At 27.2% G+C, this 25,372-nt stretch overlaps 2 protein-coding genes and 1 long non-coding RNA gene across 4 annotated transcripts; 1 reads left to right on the forward strand and 2 right to left on the reverse strand.

Moving 5' to 3' along the window:
* The first annotated feature begins 5,965 nt into the window (after positions 1–5,965).
* Positions 5,966–6,670, forward strand: LOC101493310 (uncharacterized). Its single transcript, XM_004496922.4, has one exon. The coding sequence runs from the start codon at positions 5,991–5,993 to the stop codon at positions 6,540–6,542; it is 552 nt and encodes a 183-aa protein (XP_004496979.2). The 5' UTR covers positions 5,966–5,990; the 3' UTR covers positions 6,543–6,670.
* Positions 6,671–9,073: 2,403 nt separating this feature from the next.
* LOC101493632 (uncharacterized RNA-binding protein C1827.05c) lies at positions 9,074–12,379 on the reverse strand. 2 transcript variants are annotated; one of them, XM_012714748.3, is made up of 10 exons: positions 12,238–12,379; positions 12,053–12,140; positions 11,854–11,968; positions 11,703–11,758; positions 11,176–11,223; positions 10,980–11,077; positions 10,011–10,080; positions 9,806–9,916; positions 9,666–9,717; positions 9,074–9,272 (listed from the first exon to the last, which is right to left on the reverse strand). In XM_012714748.3, exons 2-9 carry the CDS (start codon positions 12,134–12,136, stop codon positions 9,670–9,672), a joined length of 630 nt encoding a protein of 209 aa, XP_012570202.1. In that variant the 5' UTR covers positions 12,137–12,140; positions 12,238–12,379; the 3' UTR covers positions 9,074–9,272; positions 9,666–9,669. The 2 variants fall into 2 exon arrangements, with proteins under 2 accessions (XP_012570202.1, XP_004496982.1); XM_004496925.4 differs by having other exon boundaries at positions 12,053–12,150; positions 12,238–12,378.
* A 7,334-nt stretch (positions 12,380–19,713) lies between these two features.
* Positions 19,714–20,849, reverse strand: LOC113786218 (uncharacterized). The gene is made up of 2 exons (XR_003472389.2): positions 20,346–20,849; positions 19,714–19,989 (listed from the first exon to the last, which is right to left on the reverse strand). It is a non-coding gene; the product is annotated as an uncharacterized lncRNA (long non-coding RNA).
* Positions 20,850–25,372: the final 4,523 nt, after the last annotated feature.

The raw sequence follows: 25,372 nt of genomic DNA on the forward strand, positions 1-25,372 counted from the left end.
TTCTGCGTTCTTTACAAGCTCGGTTTTCCAATTTAGCAATCATTTCTTTTTCAATTTGTCAACTTTAGTTGCTAAATATATATCACACATGCCATGTTGTCATAGTAATTTTATTTTTTTTTGACAAAATGTTAACATAGTAATTCTAAAATCTTTTTTAAACGAAAAGTGATATCATGCTAATTAAATTAAGCGAGACTACTACTAGTCATTTGACGTATCGACATTGTTATTATATTGCAGCGTAGCTTTTGCGGCTTTGTCTCACATAGTTGTTTTAAAAATTAAATTGTAATGATGATATCAGTGATTGGACAGGAAACAAATCCAACATGGTGCGATGAGAAAGACAAGAAGGTTCTTGCTTTGGCGTAAGGAATATTCAAATAAATCGACACGCCACCTCCATTTCCAATTTCCAAATATATGGTATGGCGTAATCACCAATCTCTCTTTCTTGGAATTTAGCTCTACCTTACGCCCCAACTTCCACTCCACACCGTCCTGAAAAAGTCACAATAATGTAACCTGCAATAACAGAACACACGCACAACCTTGTCTTATATAGGTGGCACTGTCTTATATATACGCATAACGTGATCAGCCCCAAAAAACCATTCAACAATACCTTCCAAACATAAATTACAGTTCGAAATTTATCACTTTGAAGCCTTATTTTCAAGTCCAATAAAATGCAAGCAAAATCACTATGCTCATTTATGCTTCTATCAAAGCCTCCATCAGGCAATATATTGCCCCGAAGTGCACCAGTCATTTCACATAAAAAGAGTTTTATATCTGCTTCGAAAAGAGACCCGTTTGGGCAACATTATGATGGCAAGTTGGTGGATGAGAACATGATCATTCTTAGAATGCGAATACGTGAAATTGAGATGGTGGAAATGAAGACTAAAGCTCCTTCTGATTGGACTGAATGGGAGACAGAGAATTTTGAAAATTATGGTTCGGATATATGTGATGCAGTTGGATTGTTGCAAAGAATGCTGATGAACACTAGACCTAGCTTGGCTGTGGGCTCACTTGCTCTGCTTATGATAAGCATGTCAATGACTATGTCACTACTTGTGTTTCATCTCGTCGAATTGGCTAAAGGAATCATCATCGTATAATTTGTAAACGACCAACGCCAAATGAAAAAAATATATACGAATTTAGTGCTTGACGTTACAAATGTTATATGTTTATACTTTCATTTCACCAATTTCATGTGTGAATTAGTGTAAAAAAAAAACTTGAATACTAACAATTTTTAAAATTATTCGCAAGAAGAATGTTGCTTGTCACAAAAAGTCGTTGCAAAACAATATAACAGAATAATTTGTAACTGTAGCTAGCCTCTTCTACTTTTACATCCCTCATATTTTCTGCCAAATGCAAGATCTAACACTGACAATCTCTATTGTGAAATTCATACGAGCATCAATTAGTCGGATTTTTAGCAAACTTTGTAATCTATGGATATATTATTTTTTTTAAAATTTTAAAATAAATTGTTTCTTAATGCAATAATTATAATTATATTATTATTCATAGACCCGTGCTTTTATTTTTACCCTTGATTATGTGTAAAAAGAAATCTCTGCAATACACGGTATACTGATTAGCAAGGGTGTTCAAAAAAATCAAAAACTGAACCAATCTACAGAACTGAACTGGTTTATAAAAATTGAGAACCGAACTGTTTTCGAACTGATTTTTTAAAACTAAAATCGAATTGAACCGGTTTTCAGTTTGAAAAAATTGAACCAAATTGTTTTTTAATTCAAAAAAAACTGAACCGAACCGGTTTTTATTTCAAAAAACTTGAACTAATTTTTTTTTTAAAAATAATTAGGGATAGTTATGTAAAATTTGACCAATATAAATAAAAAAAATATGTTAAACTGGTTCAGTTTGGTTTGGTTCAAATAATAAACCGATGTACCAATTTATAAAATTGTTCGGTTCAATTTTTTGAACTGAAAACCAGTTCGGTTTGATTTTTTCAAACTGAAAATCAATTCGATTCAATTTTCAAACGGTTCTAGTTCAGAACTGACTTCTACTTATTAGTAGATCACATATTATCAATACTATGGTCTTTTTTATATAAATACTATGGTCCTCTTTTTATACATAAAAATTGTGGTCTTTTTAAATAGAACCTCACGGTGACAGCTACATATATGGTAGAGTTATCTATTCTCTCCGGTCGTCTATAAAAACAAATTGATGTATTTAACTTAATTGTTTATATTTTGAAATCGATGTAGTACTTTATATCTATAGCGGTTTTTTTAAGAAAAAAATATTAAATTAAGAGTTTTTTTTTCTCTATTTTGATCATTGAATGGGAAGGGGCAAAGCCACATAAAAGTTATAGAGTTATCGACGATTATAAGCTTATAATTAAGCATTTAGAATTTTAAAAATCTTATTTTAATTAGCTCAAATGTTTCACATGTTTGATAGTGTATGAGTAATAAGCTTCTCAGTTCTCTGGCATGTTACTGAAATAAAAATTGGAAATAAACTGATAAAGTATGGAATATCATGCGAGGAAGAATATAAAACAAAATTTGAAGATAAATTTATAAGTAAACATTTAAAATCTTCAAAAAGTAATAACAGGTTGAACTTTCTTACATGATTAAAAGTATTCAGCGGGACAAGATTCAAATAATAGCAAAAAATTTATATTTAACAAACTTATAAGTAAACATTTTTTTTTAAGTTCGCAATATTCTAGATTGTTGAGTATTCTACAAGAGAAGAATAAAAAATAAAAAATGGATTTATATTTAATATGCTTATAAGTAAGCATTTTAAATTTTAAAAATTAATCCTAGTCCATTTTTTCACATGATTAAAAGTATGCAATGTTCTAGATTTTTTAGTATCCTTCGGGAGAAGTATCATCAAATCTTTTCGTTATGTATAAAAAATAAAATAAAAGAAGAAATATCAACCAATAACTCATTATTCTGTCAAAAAATTGCCAATAGCCTATCTTAATTTTTTCCGTTTGTATGCAAGTTGTTCAATTTTTGCTGAGTAGGTCAATCTTTCTAGACTTGAGGAAAACATGCACGACTATAATTGTGTTTTGACGCAGATTAATCAAAACTATAATAATATAGAAAGAGAGAGGGGAGAGGGAGAGGATACTGTTTGTATTGTATTCTTTAAGGTATTAATTTTATAATATTATAAATTAGTTCTATTTATAGATCACAATTTACAAGTCATATAACTTAAGAGCACATTAATCCCAAGATATATTAAAGAGCACTACAAAGTGCAAAAGTCACTTAATTATAAGAGTTATAGTAAAAAATATAATGGAAAAAATTTTAATGAAGAAAAAATAATACTATATTTTTTGTGTGTCGTAAAAAACTTTATTAAAAAAATACAATAAGATAAAACTATAATGAAAAAAATATATAAAATACGTTTATTTATCTCTCATTCAGACAATTATATATAAAATGAAGAAGATTAATTAATCTTATGTACTAGATACTCAAAAAAATTATTAGATATTGACTTTGTAAAAATATTTGTTGTATTTCATTTATTATATTGTTCTCCAAATTAACATGCGATATTATCTTTACATAAAATATTTGTATTAATGTTTTTCTTAGAACAAAAGTCTCAAGCTTATATGTGTAAATTTAGATACCTCAACTAAAATATATCTTCAATTTGCTTCATGCAATGCTAAAATTTCAAAATTTCAGCATGATTGAATTATATTTTTGTTAAGGTTTGTTTTACATATTTTCGTGAAATACTTGCACTACTTGTGTTCTACTACCATGTGAATCACAGGTAACAAATGAAACGCAGGCAGGTGAAGAAATGTATCTTATATTTAACAACAAATAGTAAATATTACTTATATAATTTATAAAATATATTAGTGTTTTAATCGAACTAAAATATAATACTTCAGAATTAATTTAAGTTGTTTCTATTTTATAATCACATAGTAATTTATAACCAATTAGTTGTTCATCTTTTTGCGAGATTTAAAATGATATTTGTGTTCTACTGGAGCAGCATATGCAATGAACACAAAATTCTGAGCTTAGCATCTGTAATGAATTGAAGTGGAATCAATCTCGGAAACCGATGCCGACTATTGCTTTCACCTTCACAAATTCTTATATACACGTTTTAATTTTTGCAGGATTAAATATTAATATAAAGTACGTGAACAGTGCATTTTAACGTTGAATGACAAACATGGTAGTTGTGTTGTGTCTAATGGGGTCTACTTCTCATCAATGTGTCACAATTTCTTATCAAATTTACTCGGTGCATTCATTTTTCTGAAAAATTAGTTTCCTATTACTTTATTTTATTAAAGTCTTTAAATTGTAATTTAATCAATAAATTTGAGTAGTGTTAATTTAGACATTTTATTCGCACTTAATTTAAAATTTCATATTTGTGTAAATTAATTATAATAATATTATATTTTTTAAATAAATAAAAAATTTATTAATGTAATAGTTAAGAAAGTATTTAAGTGGATTGGAATATTATAAATTAATGTAATTTTGAAACGTAATTAGTTGTGAATTGTTACTAATCTTTAAAAATATATACATTTAATTCAATCTGTTGTGAAAAATAAAATAAGTCTGTTTATAATTTTATTGATGGTGACCGAAATATTGCGTTTTGATTTTGTACTCATCAAAATTGATTTTATAAAATCAATTTTATCTAGAGGTATCAAATATAATTTGATTTATATTTTTATATATTTAAATAAAAATAAATTTAAAAAAATAATTGTGAATTGAATCACTGACAGTAAAGACTAAAGAGAATGTACTTGATATGATTCTCATAAGTTTAAGGTTTTACAATTTAATGAGTAAGGGTCAAGCGTTCCTACGGCCAACACTTGGATAAGTTAATAAATACTATAATCATATAATACAATAATGCACACAGATAAGATACAGAGAACCTGAAGCTAAATTGCCTTAAAAAAACTGAAGCTCAGAGTTGAAATTAACTAAAAGCCCTTCCTACCTGTCTTACCGTCATTCCCTAAAAAGATAAGACTAAATATCTAGCACGTCTTATTTATACTTTAATTATACACTAGCTCATTATTATATTTAGATACATTTTCATTAATATAAGCTTTCGGACTTCAAAGTTTCTGGAGATTGGTAGCACAACAAAAACTTCGAATTCCTCTTTTATTTATTCAATTGTTTTTTTATTAAAGACCGTGAGATCTTAAAAATGTGACTTGAATTAAAATATTTATGCGTCATTTTTTATATTTATTTATTTATCATTTTAGTAATTCAAATTTGTACTCGTATTTATTTCATCTCATATGAGTACATGTAGCCACCATTTCTACAGTTTTTTTAACTTTGAGGCTTGATTTTTGGACACGTGGCACTTTCGCACTTCGCCGTGAATAATCAAACGCGTTTTGATAAAAGTAATTGGAAATTAGAAATATTAAAAAGAAAAAGACTTTAAAAAACACGGTTATGCCACACTCTATTTTCTAACAACATTACTTACCGTTTAGTTATTACTACTTGTTCCTATATATATAAGATCTATTACTAAAATTACTGAAATTAAAAAGTTAAGTATAATTAAAGTCATTGATAATTTAAATTAATTTATTAATTTACTATTGAGAAAATTGTGTCACTAGTTTATTATTAAAGAGAAAGAATTTATTTATATTTTTATTGTAATATTTATTATAAATTACAGAAAAATGTAACAGAATTAAAAATAAAAAAAAAAATTAATACAATTAAAAAATTAAAATGTCTTTTATAAAAAGCACAAAGAATTTTTTTAAAAAAAAAGTTATTTTTAAAGAGGAAGGCAGTATCATCTAAGCTACTTCCCTCTTCCAAATTATTGCATTAATAGAATATTAATTAATAACAAGAAATAGAAACTTCCCTAATGCATATAAATATGATGACATGATTGCTCTTCCCTTTCTATACCAACCATATCAACATCTTCCAAACAAGACAAAAAAAGAAAGACATACAATTTTCAAGTCACAACACAACAACATCAATATGCAATCCATTTCTATCATAAACTCCTCCCAATTATTCCACCAATTTTCATCAACCAAGCCACCTTTTTCAAATTACAAAAAACCCATATCTTTTCCTCCAATTATGGCATCCAACAGAGAAGCAGCTGATCATAATTTTGGTGGCAGATTGGTAGATGAAAGTATGATAATCCTTAGAAAAAGAATACATGAGATGAACATGATTGAGAAGAATTATGAAGCACCTTCTAATTGGATGGAATGGGAGAAAAAATATTATACAAGCTATGATTCAATTATATGTGAAGCAATGGGAGTTTTGCAAACCCAATTGATGAATACTAGGCCAAGTGTTGCTCTTGGTGTTATTGCTTTTGTTGCAATTAGTGTTCCAACTTCTTCTGCTCTTATTTTTCTTCATCTTTTGGAATTAGCCAGGAATGTTTTTGGCGGAATTCATATTTTCTAGCTAGCTTTTGATTTATTTAATGTTTTGAATTAGTGGTTTGGTATTTGGAAAAAAACCATCTAATTAGATATCATACATACTAATTACAGCTGCTTTTGATATTAATAATATAGACAATATTCTCATTATGTGTAGTTATATATATTTTTTTAATTATTCGGTTAAATTTTTCATTTTTATAATTTGAACTCTCTGAGTTTATACGGGAATGAAGTCTCAATAAAAAATTGTTGTAGTTAAAATTTAAAGTTAGATTTTCTCCATTCTTCTTTTAACAAATTCAAAATTATGATGCGGCTTAAGAATGATTAGGGGTGACTCTTACTTGAAAGTTAATTACTTTCAAATATATTTCTTTTGCTTAAAGCGAAATAAAGAAAAAGAAAGGGGCGTTTCTTCTTTCCTGATTTGGATTTATATGGGTAGGAAAAATCCTCATCTTACCCGAAGCTTTCATAGAAGTTAGATCTACATATTTAGATATAATTTAAGTGCTCTATAAGAGTAGGTATATGCATTTAATAGATTTGCAGACCCAATTAAAGATGCAATTATTTATTTTATCATGGAAGACATATTTTAATTAGTTTTGCTTTACATAAATAAGTAAGCCCATAATCTATATAATAAAATTTAATTCAACAATAACTTATGGTATGCAATTACAAAATAAAAGAATTTAGCACTTCAAAATTTAACAAATGCTATTCCACCTCAAGATAACATCGATCTATTATCTATTATTATTATTTTATTATAATAATTAAAATAGAATTTCAAAATTCTTTATTTATGTTGTATACTCCAATATTTGTCAAACTTACTAAAATTCTAATGGGACACATTTCAAATTCATTTTCTATTCTATTATGTTTTGTTTCTTCAATATATAATGCAAAAAAGTTTCACTTGTCCAAATACAATTATTTCATACATTATATGATTTAGCTTTAATTTTTCACTCAATGACTCATCAATACACTTAACAACCTCTAATTACTTATCAAAACTTTCATTTCAATAATTCATACAAAAAAAAATACAAATCATCAAATATCTTCAAATCATTATAATGAAAAATTTTGGAGTTCTTTTTTAATTATTATAATAAATGTTCAAGTTCATATATCAATATTAGCATAGGAAATAAGTTTTTTTTTTCTCTCTAAGTTGAATGTATCTCCCATAACATTTTTTCTTTTTATAATTAAAACAACACAAATCATAATTAAAACAAAAAAAATTAAATATTTGAAAATAAATAATTTCTAACTATTTCATTATTCACTCGAAACTTTCTATATCTTAAATATTCACAAACTTTTCTTGCCTATAATTTTTTCCAACCACTCTTGAAGTTTCTTGACTTTGTTAAATAATTATTTTAAAATTTCAAGGCACACACGAATGAATTGTTTCAATATTTTGGATTTAACAAACTATCACTTACGAATGAATGTTATATATATCACAAAGCACATAATATTATTTAGTATATGCTTAGATCGATAGTGAGATTGACAGAATTACGATAACTATATAAAATTGAAAACGTGAAAAGGTTCATAAATTTTTAAATCTAATGTTTCAAAATTAATATAAATTATATAAAATGAATAAATATTATAGCTAAATGTAAACTTTAACAATAAAGAAATACATAACTATTTAACAAATATATTATAAGAAGAACCACTTCAATGAAATCAAAAAGCTTGAATAAACCAATTCCACATTTAAATATATTTTGCATGAATTTGTATTAGTCAACAATGTTTTACTTTTTCTTTTACTAAAGCAAATCTAACTTATATATAATTATTCAAAAATATATTTACCTTTAAATACAAAAATACTTAAGTATATTCTACTATGTACGGGTTAGTATCTACTTATGTTAAATTTAGTAGAAAAACACAATTGCAGATCAAGGTTAAAAGACATCAATGAGATGACAAGACTAATTCACATGGCAAATGCCACTGACAAGAAAGTTATACATGTGCCTCCAATTTTATCTATATCCCACAATATTTTAAAAATATTAATTTTATTTTTAATTTTTTTAGATTTAATTATAATTTTAATCCTTTATTTTTATTGATTCACAAATTTAATCCATACTTAAAAATATATGTAAAATGTCTCGGGGCCATGTTGTACAGAACTCAATCCATACTTAAAAAGTTGAAGCACAAGATAATTTCAATGAATTTTTATCCATATATGTAAAAAAGTTGAAGTGGTCCAGAACTCAATCCATACTTAAAAAGTTGAAGCACAAGATAATTTCAATGAATTTTTATCCATATATGTAAAAAAGTTGAAGTGGTCCAGAACTCAATCCACCGATGGAACCATACTTCGAGATATACAATTTTCAACCTATCAACACAGTCTAAACAATTATAGATCTTAGAATCCAAAGCCAATAATGTGTCATTTTGGATTTGCTAATAACTTACGGTTAAGGCAAATATAAAGGGAATTATTAATTTTTTTTACAATTCGGCATAATGAACGAGATTAACTGCAACAAAAACTAATGAATATATTAAATGGTTAATGACAAACACTTCTACATAAATTTTTCATAATATAATGTATCGAAAGTCTCAAAATTGGAGTCTCTTGCTCCTACAAAGAGGATAGTTCATTAGTAATTCTTAAAACCCTAAAACACACGGTTTCTTGTGATCCCTCAAGACATGGTAGACCATCAGCCATCATCTAGGGAAAAAGGTAACAAAACAAAATGAGTTAAATGTATTCGGACAATAAATTCAGCAAAATGATCTGTTTTGTTGCAAATTGAACATCAAAAATACACCGAGAGAAACGTCAAGCATAAGTACAACATATGCTGAGGGAAGATGTATGCTCCTATCAAAATATCATTTGACCATTTTATGCTGAAAAACATTATGGATCCCTCTCTCAATATCCAACAACTTTGAAAGAAGTTGCTTGATAAAAATCTAAGAGAGCAATAAACACAATATTAACATTATTAGGCATTATTAGGTTGTGTAAAATGTATACACGAGAAGATACACTATACACTCTCTATGCTGATGAGATGAAATGGTGAAGAGTCATCTTTATAAAAAGGAAACATGTTACCTACTCAGTCTTCGAACTTTATCTTCTTTGGAGCAGATTGGAGATTACCCACCTGCGACAACAACGAGACATAAAATGAGAAAATTCAAGATTACTATCAAAACAACAAATCAAAGATTAATAAAGGCAAAAAAACTCACAATATTGGGACATTCATAATCAATGCCAGCAGCCTCTATCCTTTTACGTCGCTTTTTGTCACGTTTTACAATTCTATCCACCAACTTCTTGTGTTCTTCCAAAGTTCTTTCCTGAAACGACAAAAACAATGAACACACTTTCTTTTAATACAGAGAACAAATCTATCAAAATCCAAAAGATATACTTCCTCATCACACTACATACCTTGTCATGTCGCTCTCGTTCAATTTGGAGAGAGTCAATGGGCTTGTAACGGTAATTGAATCCTCTCCATCTACAAAGAAAATTTTAAATTATTTTCATTTATTCTTCTTGATAATATTAAGGAAAGAGACATTATTTAACCTTAGGCAAGGCATTTAAAAATAAAATATCATTAGTTCAAGTTTAATTCAAGATATGCTTCTATTGTTTACAATTTCTGTTGTGATGGTTTATAATTGTATTTTGTACAGTATATGACCTTGGGCCTTAATTGCATTGCAGCCTGGTTGCTTAACCAACTGCTGAATGATGTAGATGCAATGATTCTTTAATCAACAAAATTAAACAGCTCCAAATGTGCTCAACAGCTTATAACTGTCCCTCTTATCTGTAAATAGTTGCTTCTTTATCGGTTTTCAGTTTTAGCTAATTCAGATTAGAAATATGAGTATATTGAAATTTCTCTCTTAAATGTTATCTCCTATTTACCTTCACTGTTGTTTTATTGGTTTATGATTTCTAACAAAACTAAACTGACAAGATATGTCAGCTTACATCCTTTGGAACAAGAACACACAAAAATGCTTGAGTTTTACTCTTTTTTTAGACATGTGGGGTATTTGGTTAAAAGGCAATGCTCGACATTTCCCTCCTGTACATATTGGGATATATGTTAGTTTTCCTAACTACATTCTGAGTGCAGTATCTCATCTATTTAATAGGTCTCTAATTTATCTTGGGGGAAGGCATCAAATGCAATTTTGCCAGTATCATCTCAATACAGAAGCACAATGAATATCATGTTTATCTTATATCTAGAGGCAGGAAAGATTGTCAGCTGATTTACCTTTCCTTCGCTACGATTCTAGAAAAGGCAAAATAACAGTCTAGAATTAAGAAAAACTTGATATGAAGACTAAAAAAATAATACATACGGATTAACAATTAACTAACTAATTAGAAACTTACAATCTGGGATGAACATCCTCTGAAGGTACAACAAAAACTTGAAGAAGGTGTTCAAAAAGCAAATAATTGTGCATAGTATCGGCTACAATTTTTGCTACCTGCAAACCAAAGAAATATTAGCATTAACAAGGGTTTGCAACAAAGATAATAGGCAAATTTCACAACACAATAATCAGACAGATGAAATAGCTATAACCTCAGGAGATTCAAATTCTAGGAACCCGAAATGTCTTGATTTTCCAGTCTGTTAAGCATAAAAAATGTACGGTCAATATCAATCGACAAGGAGCAATATCTATCACCAAAAATACAAAGTAAATAACAAACTAAATATAGTTGAAACCGTGATTTCAAGTAAGTAAAGTAACTGATTGGCACAGGTGTCAAAAACATTCAAAAAGTCATGAACTATTTAACCCAGGTCAAGAAAGGCTTTATCTTCAAGGCAATGGGTGCTAAGAGCAGGGAGCTGAGAATGATGAGAACTATTTAACAACAAATTTAAACATTTTGCAATTCGCTTTAAAAAAAATCATTAAATGAAAAAGGTAAAATAGATATTCATTAGATTGAAACAATTTAGAACAATTGCCACCAACATTATAGTTCTCATTGACCACACACTAACTAGATACAGTAAACAAGGCAAGACACAACGCATAGCCATGTTCAAACATGTGTAAGCAAACAAAAGGCACAATGAAAAACAAGTTATGAATTAACCTTTTTATTTCTGGCAATTCTCAATCTCTTAATAGTTCCAAATTGTCCAAAATAAGCTGCAAAAAACGAATTCATAAACACAGTATCATTCCAGCTAAATAACAATCTAAAATTTGATAGAACAATAAACAAAACAAAAAACTACAATCACCTTCCATCTCCTTCTCATAGAACCCGTGTGGAATCCTACCAATATACAAAACCGAAGAAGTATTCTCAAGAGGTTTCTGTTCCGGAATTTTGCGACCAGGACCACCTTCCAACGGCTACACCAATTCATAAAGAAATAAATCAACAGAATTAACAAATTAAAAAAAATTGAGAGAAAAAGTGTAATCATATTGACATACCAAAAAATCAGCACCCTGAGATGGTTTAATAGCAGTGGCCTTTTTCAAACTCTTCTTCATAGCTTTCTTTGCCTTGGTCCCCATCTCACTAAGAAACCCTAAGAATGAACAGTATTAAATTATCACACAGCTATTAAAGATCAAAGAAACAAAACGAAAAAAGAGAAGAGGAAAAGGGAGCGAACCGACGGTAGACGGTGGCTGAACGTGGTGGTGGCGCGGTGGTGACTGCGCTAGGGTTCGTTAAGTGTTCAGTTCAGAGAAGTATACTTGTGATACTGATTTCCTTACTTCAACCAAATCAAGCGCGTTGTGTTTTATTTGTTTGTTTTAGTTTTTATGATACCCGGCTGGCCCAAAAATAGATTCTATTTTTTTATTTCAAATAGGTCGATTGCTCAACCCGCTGAGTAGGTGGGCCGAACCGAATTGTATATAACTAGCCCAAATCGTGTACCGTGTTGAGACTGGTTAGCTCACTCATTTTGACACCTCCAAGTTATATCCCCAATATCTTATTTTTTTCATTGTACATATAAATAAATGGCTAAATTACATCGGTAGTAGTCCCTTAACTTAATTTCAATAACCTTTTATTTTTTTCTTTTATTTTTTGGAGTTGGTCCTTTATTTTAATTTTAAGTGACAATTTGATATTTTATGTTTTAAAATATCAATAATGTTATCTTTTTTTTACAAAAATTCAAAAAAATCATCAAAATTTTCAACCAAACCCCATAAAATTAATAATCATCTTCAATATAATGCAAATTTTATCAAATTCATGGCTCAAATATTCAAATAAACTCATATTTTCATCTCCAACAACATCAAATAAAGAATAAAAATATGAGTTTATTTCCAAATTTAAGTTATGAATTTGATTCAATTTGCATTTTATTGAAGATGAATGAATTTTATGGGTTTTAGTTGAAAATGTTAATGATTTTTTTGAATTTTTGTAAAAAAAATGATAAAATTGTTGACATTTTAAAACACAAAATATCAAATTATCACTTAAAATTAAAATAAATGACAAATTCAGGAAAAAAAGTATAAAGAACTAAAAAGTTATCTGAAATTAAGTTAAGGAACCGCGGATATAATTTAGCATATATAAATTTAGAATGAGTGAATTTACTTTTTAACATACTAGTGTGTAACTTGTGTGTCGCACGGAAACAATGTATGATCTTAGTAAATAAATTGTTATATTAACTTATATATATATATATATATATATATATATATATCAATTCTCATAAATTTTATTGATATTAAATATATAAGTTGACTTCAAAAACAATTTAAAATTAAAAAAATAATAATTATAACCTAACTTAAAAACTACTTTCTTACGTGATCAATGTTACTGATAAAAAGCATGATTCAACACCACTCTTTAATCTTAATGATGATGCCTTATTTTTGAATTATCTAAATAATTTTTTTTTTAAAAAAAAAACTTATTTAAAACAATACTTTTAATTTTAAACAAATAAAAATAATAATTATTAAAAAAAATTAAATAATTTGATTAGATGAAATGAGAATTTTTAAAATAATGGATATGACATTTATAAATTAAGTAAATTAGTAAATGTAAAGATGAGTAAGTAACTTAATAATGAATTTTTATTTTTATTATTCAACATAGTGTATTATTTATATGAAATACATGACATTTAAGAATTCATATAAATTTTGTTGTATCAAGTAGTAAAATATCTTTCATTTTAGTACTACTCACAAAATATTAAAGAAAAATAATTTTCCCATTACAAAAAAAAATTACAATACACATAAAAACTTATTATCTATCTTTCAATTTGCATGTTAGTCTTCATTAATCTTTCACGAATCATTTAAATATTTTTGAATTTGAATGATATTTAATAATAAAATTAGAATGTAAAATGTATAGTATATTAGTAAAATATAACTATTTAAAATAGTAGTTTTCGAAAAATAATTATGCACTTTCACACATATTTGTCAACTCGTCAAATCATAATGTAACAGATTTGTTAAAGTAGTGTTTTGAAAATCATTGTTTCTCTTCAATAAGAAATCAAGTTGAATTCATGGCTAAAAAGTTTAAATAAATTTTATATTTACTTAAATAAATTATTATTTTTCTCTTCAATATAACTATGTGTCAACTAGTATATGTAGAAATATAAACAATAATATATATATATAGTAATCTTTTTTTATAAATAAAATAAAATAACAATGACATCTTGAACTAAATTTACCAAAGTCATGTGAACATATCTACCAAAGTTATGATGTCAACATTTTGAATTGATGTCACATCTAAGAAATGGTGTTCCATTGTTCTGTATACCCCATAAAGTTGATAGAGACGACCAACAAAGTTGTACACAACTCTCCAGTAATATTAATATCAAATCGAGAAATAAAAACTCTTGCTTCAATTATAACGAAAAAAGAGAAAAGAAAAAAGGAGCGAACCTAAGACGTAGACTGTGGCTGAATGTGGTGGTGGAGGTGGTGACTGATACTGATTTTTTTTTTTTTTTTTTATTTTTACGATAAATCGGGCTAGCCCGATCAATTGCTCAACCCGCTGATTAAGTGGACCAAACCGAATTGTATATAATTAGCCCAATTCGTCTATCATGTTGAGACTGGTTAGCTCGCACGTTCTAACTCATTTTGAGACCTCCAAGGTATACCCCAATACCTTATTTTTTCAGTGTACATATAAAGAAACTTAGAATGAGTGAATTTATACTATTTAACATATTATACTCTTTTCGTATATGGGAGCGTGGTTAACAGCAATCTAATTACATTTAGGAAAGTTAGAGATGTCAGAGGTGAAGAGTGATATGTGTTTAACATATCTCACATTTTCATATTTGTTCTTCTTAGAAGATTTTTTTCTTTTATCTCTATCTCTACAAACCTCATTGCACTTGATTTAAAAAATAATAATAGGTATAAAAGTAATAAATTGTATTATTTTGTTTGATATGATTTGAGTTTTAAAAATGAAAAGGTAACCAAAAGAGGTCGTATTTGTACATCATTTGTATGTTTATAATATTGTGGTAATATTCTCGGAGATAAGACCTTGCCACGTGGGAAGACTAATTATACTCCTATCTCCAACTTTATTCGAGGAAATTTTCTGCCTTATCCCTCGTCCTGCCTAAAAAAAAATACCACCCAGAGATTATTAAATGAAGCAGTGTTTTTGGACCCCTTACTCATTCATTGGTGCAAAGACATTCACCTATAAATTTCTTCAAAATTAATAGCTTAAAACATATCAACGCAAATTGCCATGTGCTCCTTCTATCATTTTCTTTTGCCAATTCAGAATAATGGAGAAGACAGAGAAAGAAAATGGGACCAAAGCTTCTCCGCTCTAGGGTATTTATTGGTTAACGGCTTTACTTAACACAAGGGGCACAACGTTGTTAGAAGAGTTAATAGAAATAATTTATAACATGTAAGTTATTTTCAATTTGTTTTCGTAGGTTAACATGATAATTTTAAATAAAATAGTTTATAATTTATATAAAAATAGTTGAATTTTATTTAATTTTTAGTAATAAAAATGTTTATATACACTACGCGAAAAATGGTATTTTACAGCGCTTTTTTTAAGCCATTTACAGCGCTTTTTCAAAAAATTAAGCGCTGTAAAAAGATACAACAGCGCTCTTTAAAATAAAAAAAGCGCTGTAAATCTCTTCTAAAAACGCGCTGCTTGTTGTATTAGTTTTACGGCGCTTTTTAAAAAAAACGGTGTAATATGCATTCCTTTATTTCAATTAGATCTCTTTCTGGGATTATAACAACAATCTCCTTCATAAATCGTAATATACAGTATCCGCAGTCTATGTTGTTAGTTTGACGAGAGCACTATAAAATAAAACATATAAGTCAATAAATATTTGTGGATTGATTGTTAATGAAATTTTAAAGCCATACATTTCAAACCTTTATTAGAATCCATGTGATTTATTTGATTTTTGCTTCGACACTGTAGCACCCATTTGAGCTCGGAAAACTACAAATATGGAGATGATTTGCAATGGAGATGGTTAACAATATGGTTCGTAGGACATTAGGGTTCGCAATGAGAAGGATAATGAAGAGGAGAAGGACACTAAAGTGTAGTGAAGATTATGTAATAAAGAGGAAACTCAAGCGATTTACTGTTATATTTTATTTTTTAAAAGCCTATTACAGCGCTTTTTTTAAAAAGCGCTGTAAAAGACCTCCAAAGCCTATTACAGCGCTTTTTTTAAAAAAAGCGCTGTAAAAGACCTTCTTATTTTATTTTTTAAAAGTCTATTACAACGCTTTTTTTAAAAAGCGCTGTAAAAGACCTTATTTTATTTTTTACAAGCCTATTGCATCGCTTTTTTTAAAAAGCGCTGTAAAAGACCTTCTTATTTTATTTTTTAAAAGCCTATTACAGCGCTTTTTTTAAAGAGCGCTGTAAAAGACCTCCTTATTTTACTTTTTAAAAGCCTATTACAGCGCTTTTTTTAAAAAGCGCTATAAAATACCTTCTTATTTTATTTTTTAAAAGCCTATTACAGCGCTTTTTTTAAAGAGCGCTGTAAAAGACCTCCTTATTTTACTTTTAAAAGCCTATTACAGCGCTTTTTTAAAGAGCGCTGTAAAAGACCTCCTTATTTTATTTTTTGAAAGTCTATTACAGCGCTTTTTTACAGACTTTTTAAAGCGCTTGTCCAAAAGCGCTGTAAAAGACCTCCTTATTTTTTTTTAAAAACCTTTTTACAGCGCTTTTCCAAAAAGCGCTCTAATAGGTCCTTTAATTATGTGAAATCAAAGTCTTTTACAGCGCTTTTTTTACAGCGCTTGTCAAAAAAGCGTTGTTGTATCCTCCGTTATTTTTAAAATATCATACAACAGCGCTTGTATTTAATAAGCGCTATAAAAGACGCGCTATAAAATGTCATTTTTGGCGTAGTGATATAAACATTAATATAATAGACATTTATTTTGTAAACATTTAATTAAACTGTTTATAAAAAAAAATTATAAACTCCGAATTTGCATTTTGATATCCATGCTAGTGAGGAACTTGGCTAGCCAATACGAACGTACAATATTCCTTTGATCTAATCAACTATAAATTTGTTGATATTTATCAATAATTCTAGAACTGTACAACCTAATCATGTGGATATTGGTTTATGCCTTAAGACGAGTTTGATTTGTTTATGGGAGCAAAGACCTTTGGATCCTACCGATTATTGATCATAATTTTGGAGATACATACACACTATAAAGGCAACAATTTAATGGATGTGAGAGCTTTGTTTGACTAATGTTATTTTTTAGATGGATGCAAAGTTGGTGGAGGACACCTTTAAACACAATATGTCAATATATCAGCAAGTTTAGTTATTTTGACTTTTGAGTGTAGGAAACTTCTTTCATAATCAACAAGCTAAGAAGGTCAATTTCTAATGTTTGTTCTCATTTTATTATTGATATTGATGTGAGTACTTGATTTTTAACGAAATAATTAGATATTTTTCCATGAAAAATAATAATTCAATACCTGTATAATTTGAAGTTTAAATGGAGATCCACTAACTATTTCCAAATTCAAGTGAGGTCAAATTTACATTATTTGATGGGATGAGAAATTGGCACAACCCATTATGATGATGCATCAACAGTCTAAGCCCACCACAACTTATTGTTCCTATGGCTTTAGGCAACGCAACAACCAGGGCACAGAGTATAATTATAGACAAATTCGAGTTGTGTTAAAAATATGTTTCTTTTAATTACAAAATCAATTTTAATTAAGATTCTATAATTTTGGGACTGTAGTAATATAATATACAAAATTACTAAATAGTACGGGAAAGTTCTCTTATAGCCTATCTAAGTGTTGTCAAATATATCTTCATCCGTATTGGTATTGTGTTAAATTGTTATAACAGTACGTCGTAAAGAAAATGTATTTTTACAATTTAATAATAATAAATTTATGAACATTACTTTTTTTTTTATTAATTTATGATTGTTAGTTTTTATTTTTAATTTATGTTTTTTTATCATTAATTTATATATGAAATACAATTTCTTATTAGTTGGAACAATTTATTTTTCTTACTTTTATTTTTTCTTTCACAATTTTTGTTACACAAGTTTTTTTCTTTAAACTTCTATTAAAATAACTTTTTACTTATTTTTTCACCTTATTATTTCAAACGAAAATTGTTAAAATATTAATGCATGAATTAAAGTTGTAGGACGTAATATGGTTCTTATTAGGGATGCGAATATGTCATGTTATGTCTATCTAAATAAATATGACTTTAAAAATAACATAAGTCTTACTTTTTTATTAAACAGACTAAGTCAGACCATAACTCCTGACAGTTTAATCTATTATCATCCTTAATTCTTAAGAATTAAAGTAATTTTATTTTATAATAATAATCACTCTGCAAACCTTCCTCTTTCGGTAAAAATAATCTAATATTTTTACTATATATTTCATTAAAGTAAAATAGAATACAAAAAATAGCAAATCATGTAAGAAATATGAAATATGAAATATATAAATTTTAATCATTAAAATGGTAGAAGTATGTCAATTTAGTCATTTAAATTTAAAAAAAATCAACTTAGTTCTTTAAATAAAGGATATCAACTTAGTTCTTTAAATAAATGATATCAGTTAATTTATTATTTTTTTCTTTTCGTATTTAGAACCACAATTTTAAAAGTTCTATATTATTTTAGATGCACCAAGATGTCATTCAAGTCAATATATAGATAATTTATTGGTTTTGAAATATGTTTCCTAAAGAGATATATCGATATTAATGCTAAAAAGAAAACTTTAATGATATTAAAAATAAAAATGTTAAATAAATTTTTAGTTCCTATAATTTTTTTTTTTGTATTTTTTAGTTTTTATAAATATTATTGTTTTCAATTTTAGTTTTCATAATAGAGATTAAAATAAAAAAATATATATGATATTTGTAATGACTAAAATGTGAAGAAATTTTTTTTATAAAGATTAAAAATAAAATATAACAATTTTTTAGATATTAAAAATTTATTTAACCTAAAATTAAATAATAAGATTTAATTCAACATATGTATTGTCACACCATTAAATAATTTGTTAACTTATTAATGATTCAATTTGATACATCAACAAAAATAAACTTTAAATTTGGTGACATAAATAATTTCTAAATTTCTTAAGAGATGATATTTTCAAATTGACAAAAAATAAGTTATAAAATTATATGTTTTTAATAATATAATCAAATTTACATTTAAATCTATGAGAAAACAAATTATGCACGGTCATTGAGACAATAATCACATTATAAATAATTGTGATCCACTATCTATATCAAATATTTATATACTAATAGTCAACTTTCATTAATATATCTAATCCATAACAATAATAATAGTATTTAAAAAGTAAAATGTGAGAGTCTCTTGACTCCACTTAATGGGACGCGGACACCATCGTGGTTACTCCTCTAAATTGGTCTTTGTGGATAAAATCAAATTAAAATTTAATTAAAAGAGGGAGTACTTTATTAGTAAATTTTAGCATTTTCCTAATATAAAATCAGAATGCACGACACAGATTTCCAATATTTGGATCCATTCCCCCGAAACATCATTCCTCACCCTACATTTCTTTTTTTCTTTTGTTAAACAAAAATTACAATATATCTTGACATTTCTGTAAGAAAAAAAAAAAATATATATATATATATATACATACATATTGTCTAATTAAATTTACCAAATTGACTTTTAAAAAAAAGTGTATTAGCTAGTTGAAAGTGAGATACTGCTGCAACTAGCTTCTCTCATTCGCCCAACAGCCATATGAATTTCCTTCTTGTTGTAATGGGAGAGATGTTTTGCTGCCAAGAATTAATACAAAATGATTAAATGTTAATATCATGTAAAAAGTTATAAGATAAAATCAGGCGATAGAATTAATCTACAAAATGAAGTAGATTTCTATAATTTCAATTTCATTCGCAATATTAATTGTGATCAACATTACTTTCATTTGAAAAATGAGTTATTGATCAAGACCACACACAAAGTGATCCAGAATATGTGATAGGTCACAAGATGCAAGCTAAACAACACAAACAATAATTTATAAACAATATTCATGTATGGTCTAGCTATAATAATTAATACAAATAACTCATAAGAAGGAAGGATTTAAGCATAAAATATTATAGTGACTCATTAAGATAGTGCATACATATACCGGAGATGAAGAGGCCCCTTCAGTCCAAGACGTGACAGTGACAATTGAATGCAGCTCCTGCATCGTTGGTTCAGAAACACATCGTATTTAAATGATGAACTCTTGAATCAACGAGTCAGCAGCTGAATTTCAATCATCTTCTACCGCCTCGAACTGGACTGAAGTGAGCCCCTTCAATCCTCTTTTCATTATTACCCCACCATTCCAAGATTATGAGAAGCCATATGTAGCTAACCGAAGAAACTACGAAAAACTTAAAACATAAGACAAGGAAGGAACATATAAATCTCTTGTCTCTAGCCTCACTCAAATAAATGTATTTGGTTACAGAAACAAGTTTTCCATGTTACAGGGTAATACTAAAATAATAAATGTATTGAGCAAAAATAGAAACTCTCTTGTTTATCTAGATAAGACTCTATGTGGATTGTAGTTCAAGATTATTTTTACACGAAATAGCTAGTTAGCTAGCTAGGATAGGGTGTGATGTGAGATATGACAAAATAGATGGAGAAATAATTGAATCACAGATAGTATATATAGAAGTTTAGATAGACAGTACGAGGAAAACGAGGGATTGGGCTTTTTTTTATTTATTTATAATAATTTATTTACTTTTTATTTGCCCATGAGTCTATCTTAGCGATCAAAGCTTAACTTTATAATTTTAAGAAATATTTTTAAAGATATATTAACCAAACAAATTTAGTATTAATTATAATTTTAAGAAATAGATTTTAAATTTATATGAGACTGTTATAAAATAGTTATTATTATTGATAATATTTTTTTATTTTTTATATTTAGTTTTAATGTAGTAATAAATTCTTTATATTTAAAGTGTTTGGTGTTTATAATATTTCGCAATAAATTAATTATTTAAAGTGTTTATAATATGCACTGTAAAGGAACATGCAAATATTGTAATGCAAGTGAAGACAATTTTATGCGGATGAATTTTAGCACATATGGTTCAAAATTATTGTGATTGGTAATGAACTCAACGGGTTGTTTGGAATCATTATTTATAAAAGTTAAATTTGATGTAACTAATTGAAGTACGTACATTGGTATATACGACGATTTTGATAAATAAAAAACTGCTTATAAAAATTATGTAAAAAATATATAATTTTCATAAAATAATAATGGACATTTTTTTTATTAAAAAATATATTTATTCATTCTAGTCGATAGAAATTATATATCTACTAAAAATATAATTTAAAGTTGTTAAAAAGAAAAATGATAAATTAATGAATAAATTTAGAAATCACAATATCTAAGTTAATAGTATAAAAAAATATCTACAAATATGAAAAAATCTATAAATATGATAAAATTGAAGTGTCCGAAATATTAATGTATTTGAAGCTATAACGTTGGAGACGTTAAAATAATTGATTGAATTTACATTTAATCAACGGTGATATTTTAATTTTAAATCAAATAAATACCGCAATAAGAGAGAAATCAAAACAATACTACTAAAACAATAAAATCATTAAAAAAACACGATAAAAATTTAAATATATATAAAAATTACTTATTTCGATAAAAAAAATAAAAAAATAATTATTACCAATCTCAAAATAATAGATTTAAAAGGACCATATTAGTGTAATTTTCACAATTCATAAGTACCATCTCAATATATATAATATAAAAGACAAAAAAACTCAATTAATATAGTTTAAAAGATAAAATAAAGGACTCAATTAATTTAAAATTTACAATGTATAATTTTAGGCCACCAAACTGAAACAATAAACAAGATAATTGAAAGGCAAAGATACATTAGGCCTTAAGGGGATGGGATATTTTGAAACATGCAAATCTAAAGGCAGTCCTGAGATAGATTTTTGGAATGATAGTGGTGTTGAAATTTATTTATATTGAGTGAGGCCTTTTCATTCATTTCAAAATTCAAAATTCAAGGGGACAAGTCTATTGCATATAGCTAGCTAGTAATATCTAATCAAATAGCTGGATGTTGCTCTCCATTATCTGTGCAAAGCTAGGGTCAAGCTAGCCCAGTTGTCTCAATTTTGCATTTGCACATAATTCTATTCCAGATATTTCGTGTACTACTTGCTTGGTTCTTCAGATCCTGCAATTTTATTGCTGCACAACTGTTGTACTCTTCCACTTTCATGTTTTTTCAACACCTATTGAACCCATTCCCATAATCAAGAGGAAACCACAGTTTATAATTCTAAAATTGCGAGTGTCAAACTTTATGATATCATTAATTTACAAATCGATAATGCTGACAAAATATTTTTTACCACACACTTTTGAATGTATTATTTTTTATTGATTAAATTTTATATAAATTTCTTACAAATTTAAATAAAAATTATATAATTTAATCGAATTTATGTAAATTTTAATTAGTTAAAAAATATTAAAATATGTGTGTTAGTGAGTGTATTATTTGTTAGGGAGTTCGGAGAAACGCGGCATCTAAAATGGACTAAACATCAAGTATTCTTAAGATACTTATACACCACATTTCAACTCAAAATCTTAAGTAGGTTTATGGGTCATTCTCTTTATATAGTTAATATTTCCTCAATTCCTAGTCAATATAAGACTAACTACTCATAATTGAATTTCATCATTATTCTTTACCGATTGTTAAGTTGTTCTTTGTTAGTCATGATATTCTTTAAAATTTCCAACCTGTGGACAAAAACCTTAATAAAATAGTTAATAAAAATGAACATTTTGACGGAATTTAAACACATTCTTAAGATTTCACCACAAAAATAATGGCTTACTCTATAAACAACTAGTCATTTGTGTGAGAAGAGGCAAGAGGCGAAAATAAATACAAAATAAGATGATTCTTTAGTGGTTTGGTACGAGAGCGAAGAAAAAAAAAATATTTTACTAAACGATCATAAAAAATACTAATATTTAATTATTATTTTTTAACTTAAAACAACACACATTCATTTAAATTGTTATAAATTATATTGATGAAAATATTATAATTAAAAAATATTAATATTGGAAGAATTATGCAAATAGACTCATTGCATCTAAGTAAATAACTTAAAACGACAAAAATAATTACAAAATTCAACAAAGTCTACAAAAATAATAAAATTGATGTGTATGAAGTACTTACGTCTTCGAAAATGTGACGTTTATGACTCTAAAATTATTGATTGAATTTGTACTTGATCGAAGTTGATTGGTTAATCTGAACCAAAAATCATCGCAACAAAACAGGAAAATGAAACGTCGCACCAAGACGACAAACAAATATGTCGCTTCGCAAAGACGATAAAACAAAAAAAATGAGAATAACTGAATTATTGTGAATTTCACTTATTAAAAAGAAAAAAGATAATAAAAAAAAAACTATTAAGATAGGTGATTTTGGACATTTTTTTTTTACCATAAATCATCCTTTTTGTGAAAAAAATGAGGGATCAAGCATAAAGAGGAGGAGAGAATATTAGGGTCACATCTTGTATATATAAAAATAATGGTAAATATTAACAAGTGTCTTGTATTGAAAGTTGCACCATTAATATCTTAAAAATTTAAATATTGATATTTGCAAAATAAAGTTTATATTTGTGGTCGCTTAACAAGAGCCTTTATGATGTGTTTGCTCAGAGATATGTAGATGGAGTGGGGAAGAGACACTAAGATATATTTTTAAGTTTGTGTTGCAAAACATAGAATGTTTTGTTCATTTGTGTTCTTTCTCCCTATTTTAGGGGATTTGGAGGGAAGGGAATCAAGATTAGTTAAAAGTTAATCAATCATCTTTCCTTTCATCTATTGAACCAAACAAACCATATGGCGTGTTTGGTTGGAGGGGTTTGAAGGAGATGAAAGATATTTAAGTTTTTGTGTTTAGTTTGAATTTTAATAAAGGAAAAGAACAAAATCTCTTAAGTTGATTTTATTTTCCCTCCATTTTAGAGAGTTTGGAGGTGAGGACATGAGTTTTATACAACTAAAAATAATAATTTAAAATTTATTTCATCTTTCTAACACAAACATAAAACTATTAAAAGAAATTTCTCCTCTCCCTTTTAACCAAACATGTATTTACTTCTCTACTCTCGCCTCCCATTCCTTCCCCTCTATTAAAACTTCTCATTTTTCCTATCCTCCATTGTACCAAACACACACTTAAGATGCTTGTTAGTAAAATAACCAATAAATAAACCTCTATTGTCATGCTAAAAAAATTGCATCACACACATTGTTTTGCTTTGCTTTTCAATCAAATGACAGCCAAGCGAGGGAACATGATTTGACATCCGTGCTTTTCTCTTCCTACTTTCAAAACATAATGTTACTATTCACATTTCCAAGGATACTCTTTGACTATATTAAACATCTCTTCTAGTTAGTTATCTATGTTGAGAGCGATAAAATAAGAGTAGGTTTTATAATATATTGGCTTAATTGCAATTTTGTTCTCCTATTTTAACTGAATCGCAAAAATATGCTTCTTATTTTGTTTCTCTCCAGTTTTGGTTCCCCAAGCAGAGTTTTGGTCTAAAACTTGATGAAATTTCATTTTTTTTCATTTATTTAAGTCACACAATGCCTCAAGATCTCATTTGCGACAATTGTACCTGAAATATATGACCATAAATGGTGTAGTACGGCTTTAAAAAATAAAATTTTATCAAGTTTTGGACTAAAATTCTGTTTGGGGGACCAAAATTGGGGAGAAACAAAATTGAGGGACTACTTTCGCGATTCAACTAAAATAGAGAGACCAAAATTGCAATTAAACCTAATATCTTTTGTGTGAACATGATACTCCGTCTTCAAATTTGTAATCATTGGTCAATTTAATTCGTTAATTTGCGAAGTAGCTAATTAATATTTCATTTTATTTTACATTAATTAAATACATTCTTATGTAAAGACTAAATATTAAATACTGATGTGATATTCAGAAATCAATATAGTAGTCTAAATTTGAATATATATTAAATGATTATATTAAAATATTACTGGAACTAGAATGATATTAAATT

This window comes from Cicer arietinum, chromosome 4 (assembly GCF_000331145.2).
Source record: "Cicer arietinum cultivar CDC Frontier isolate Library 1 chromosome 4, Cicar.CDCFrontier_v2.0, whole genome shotgun sequence".
Taxonomy (NCBI): Eukaryota; Viridiplantae; Streptophyta; class Magnoliopsida; order Fabales; family Fabaceae; genus Cicer; species Cicer arietinum.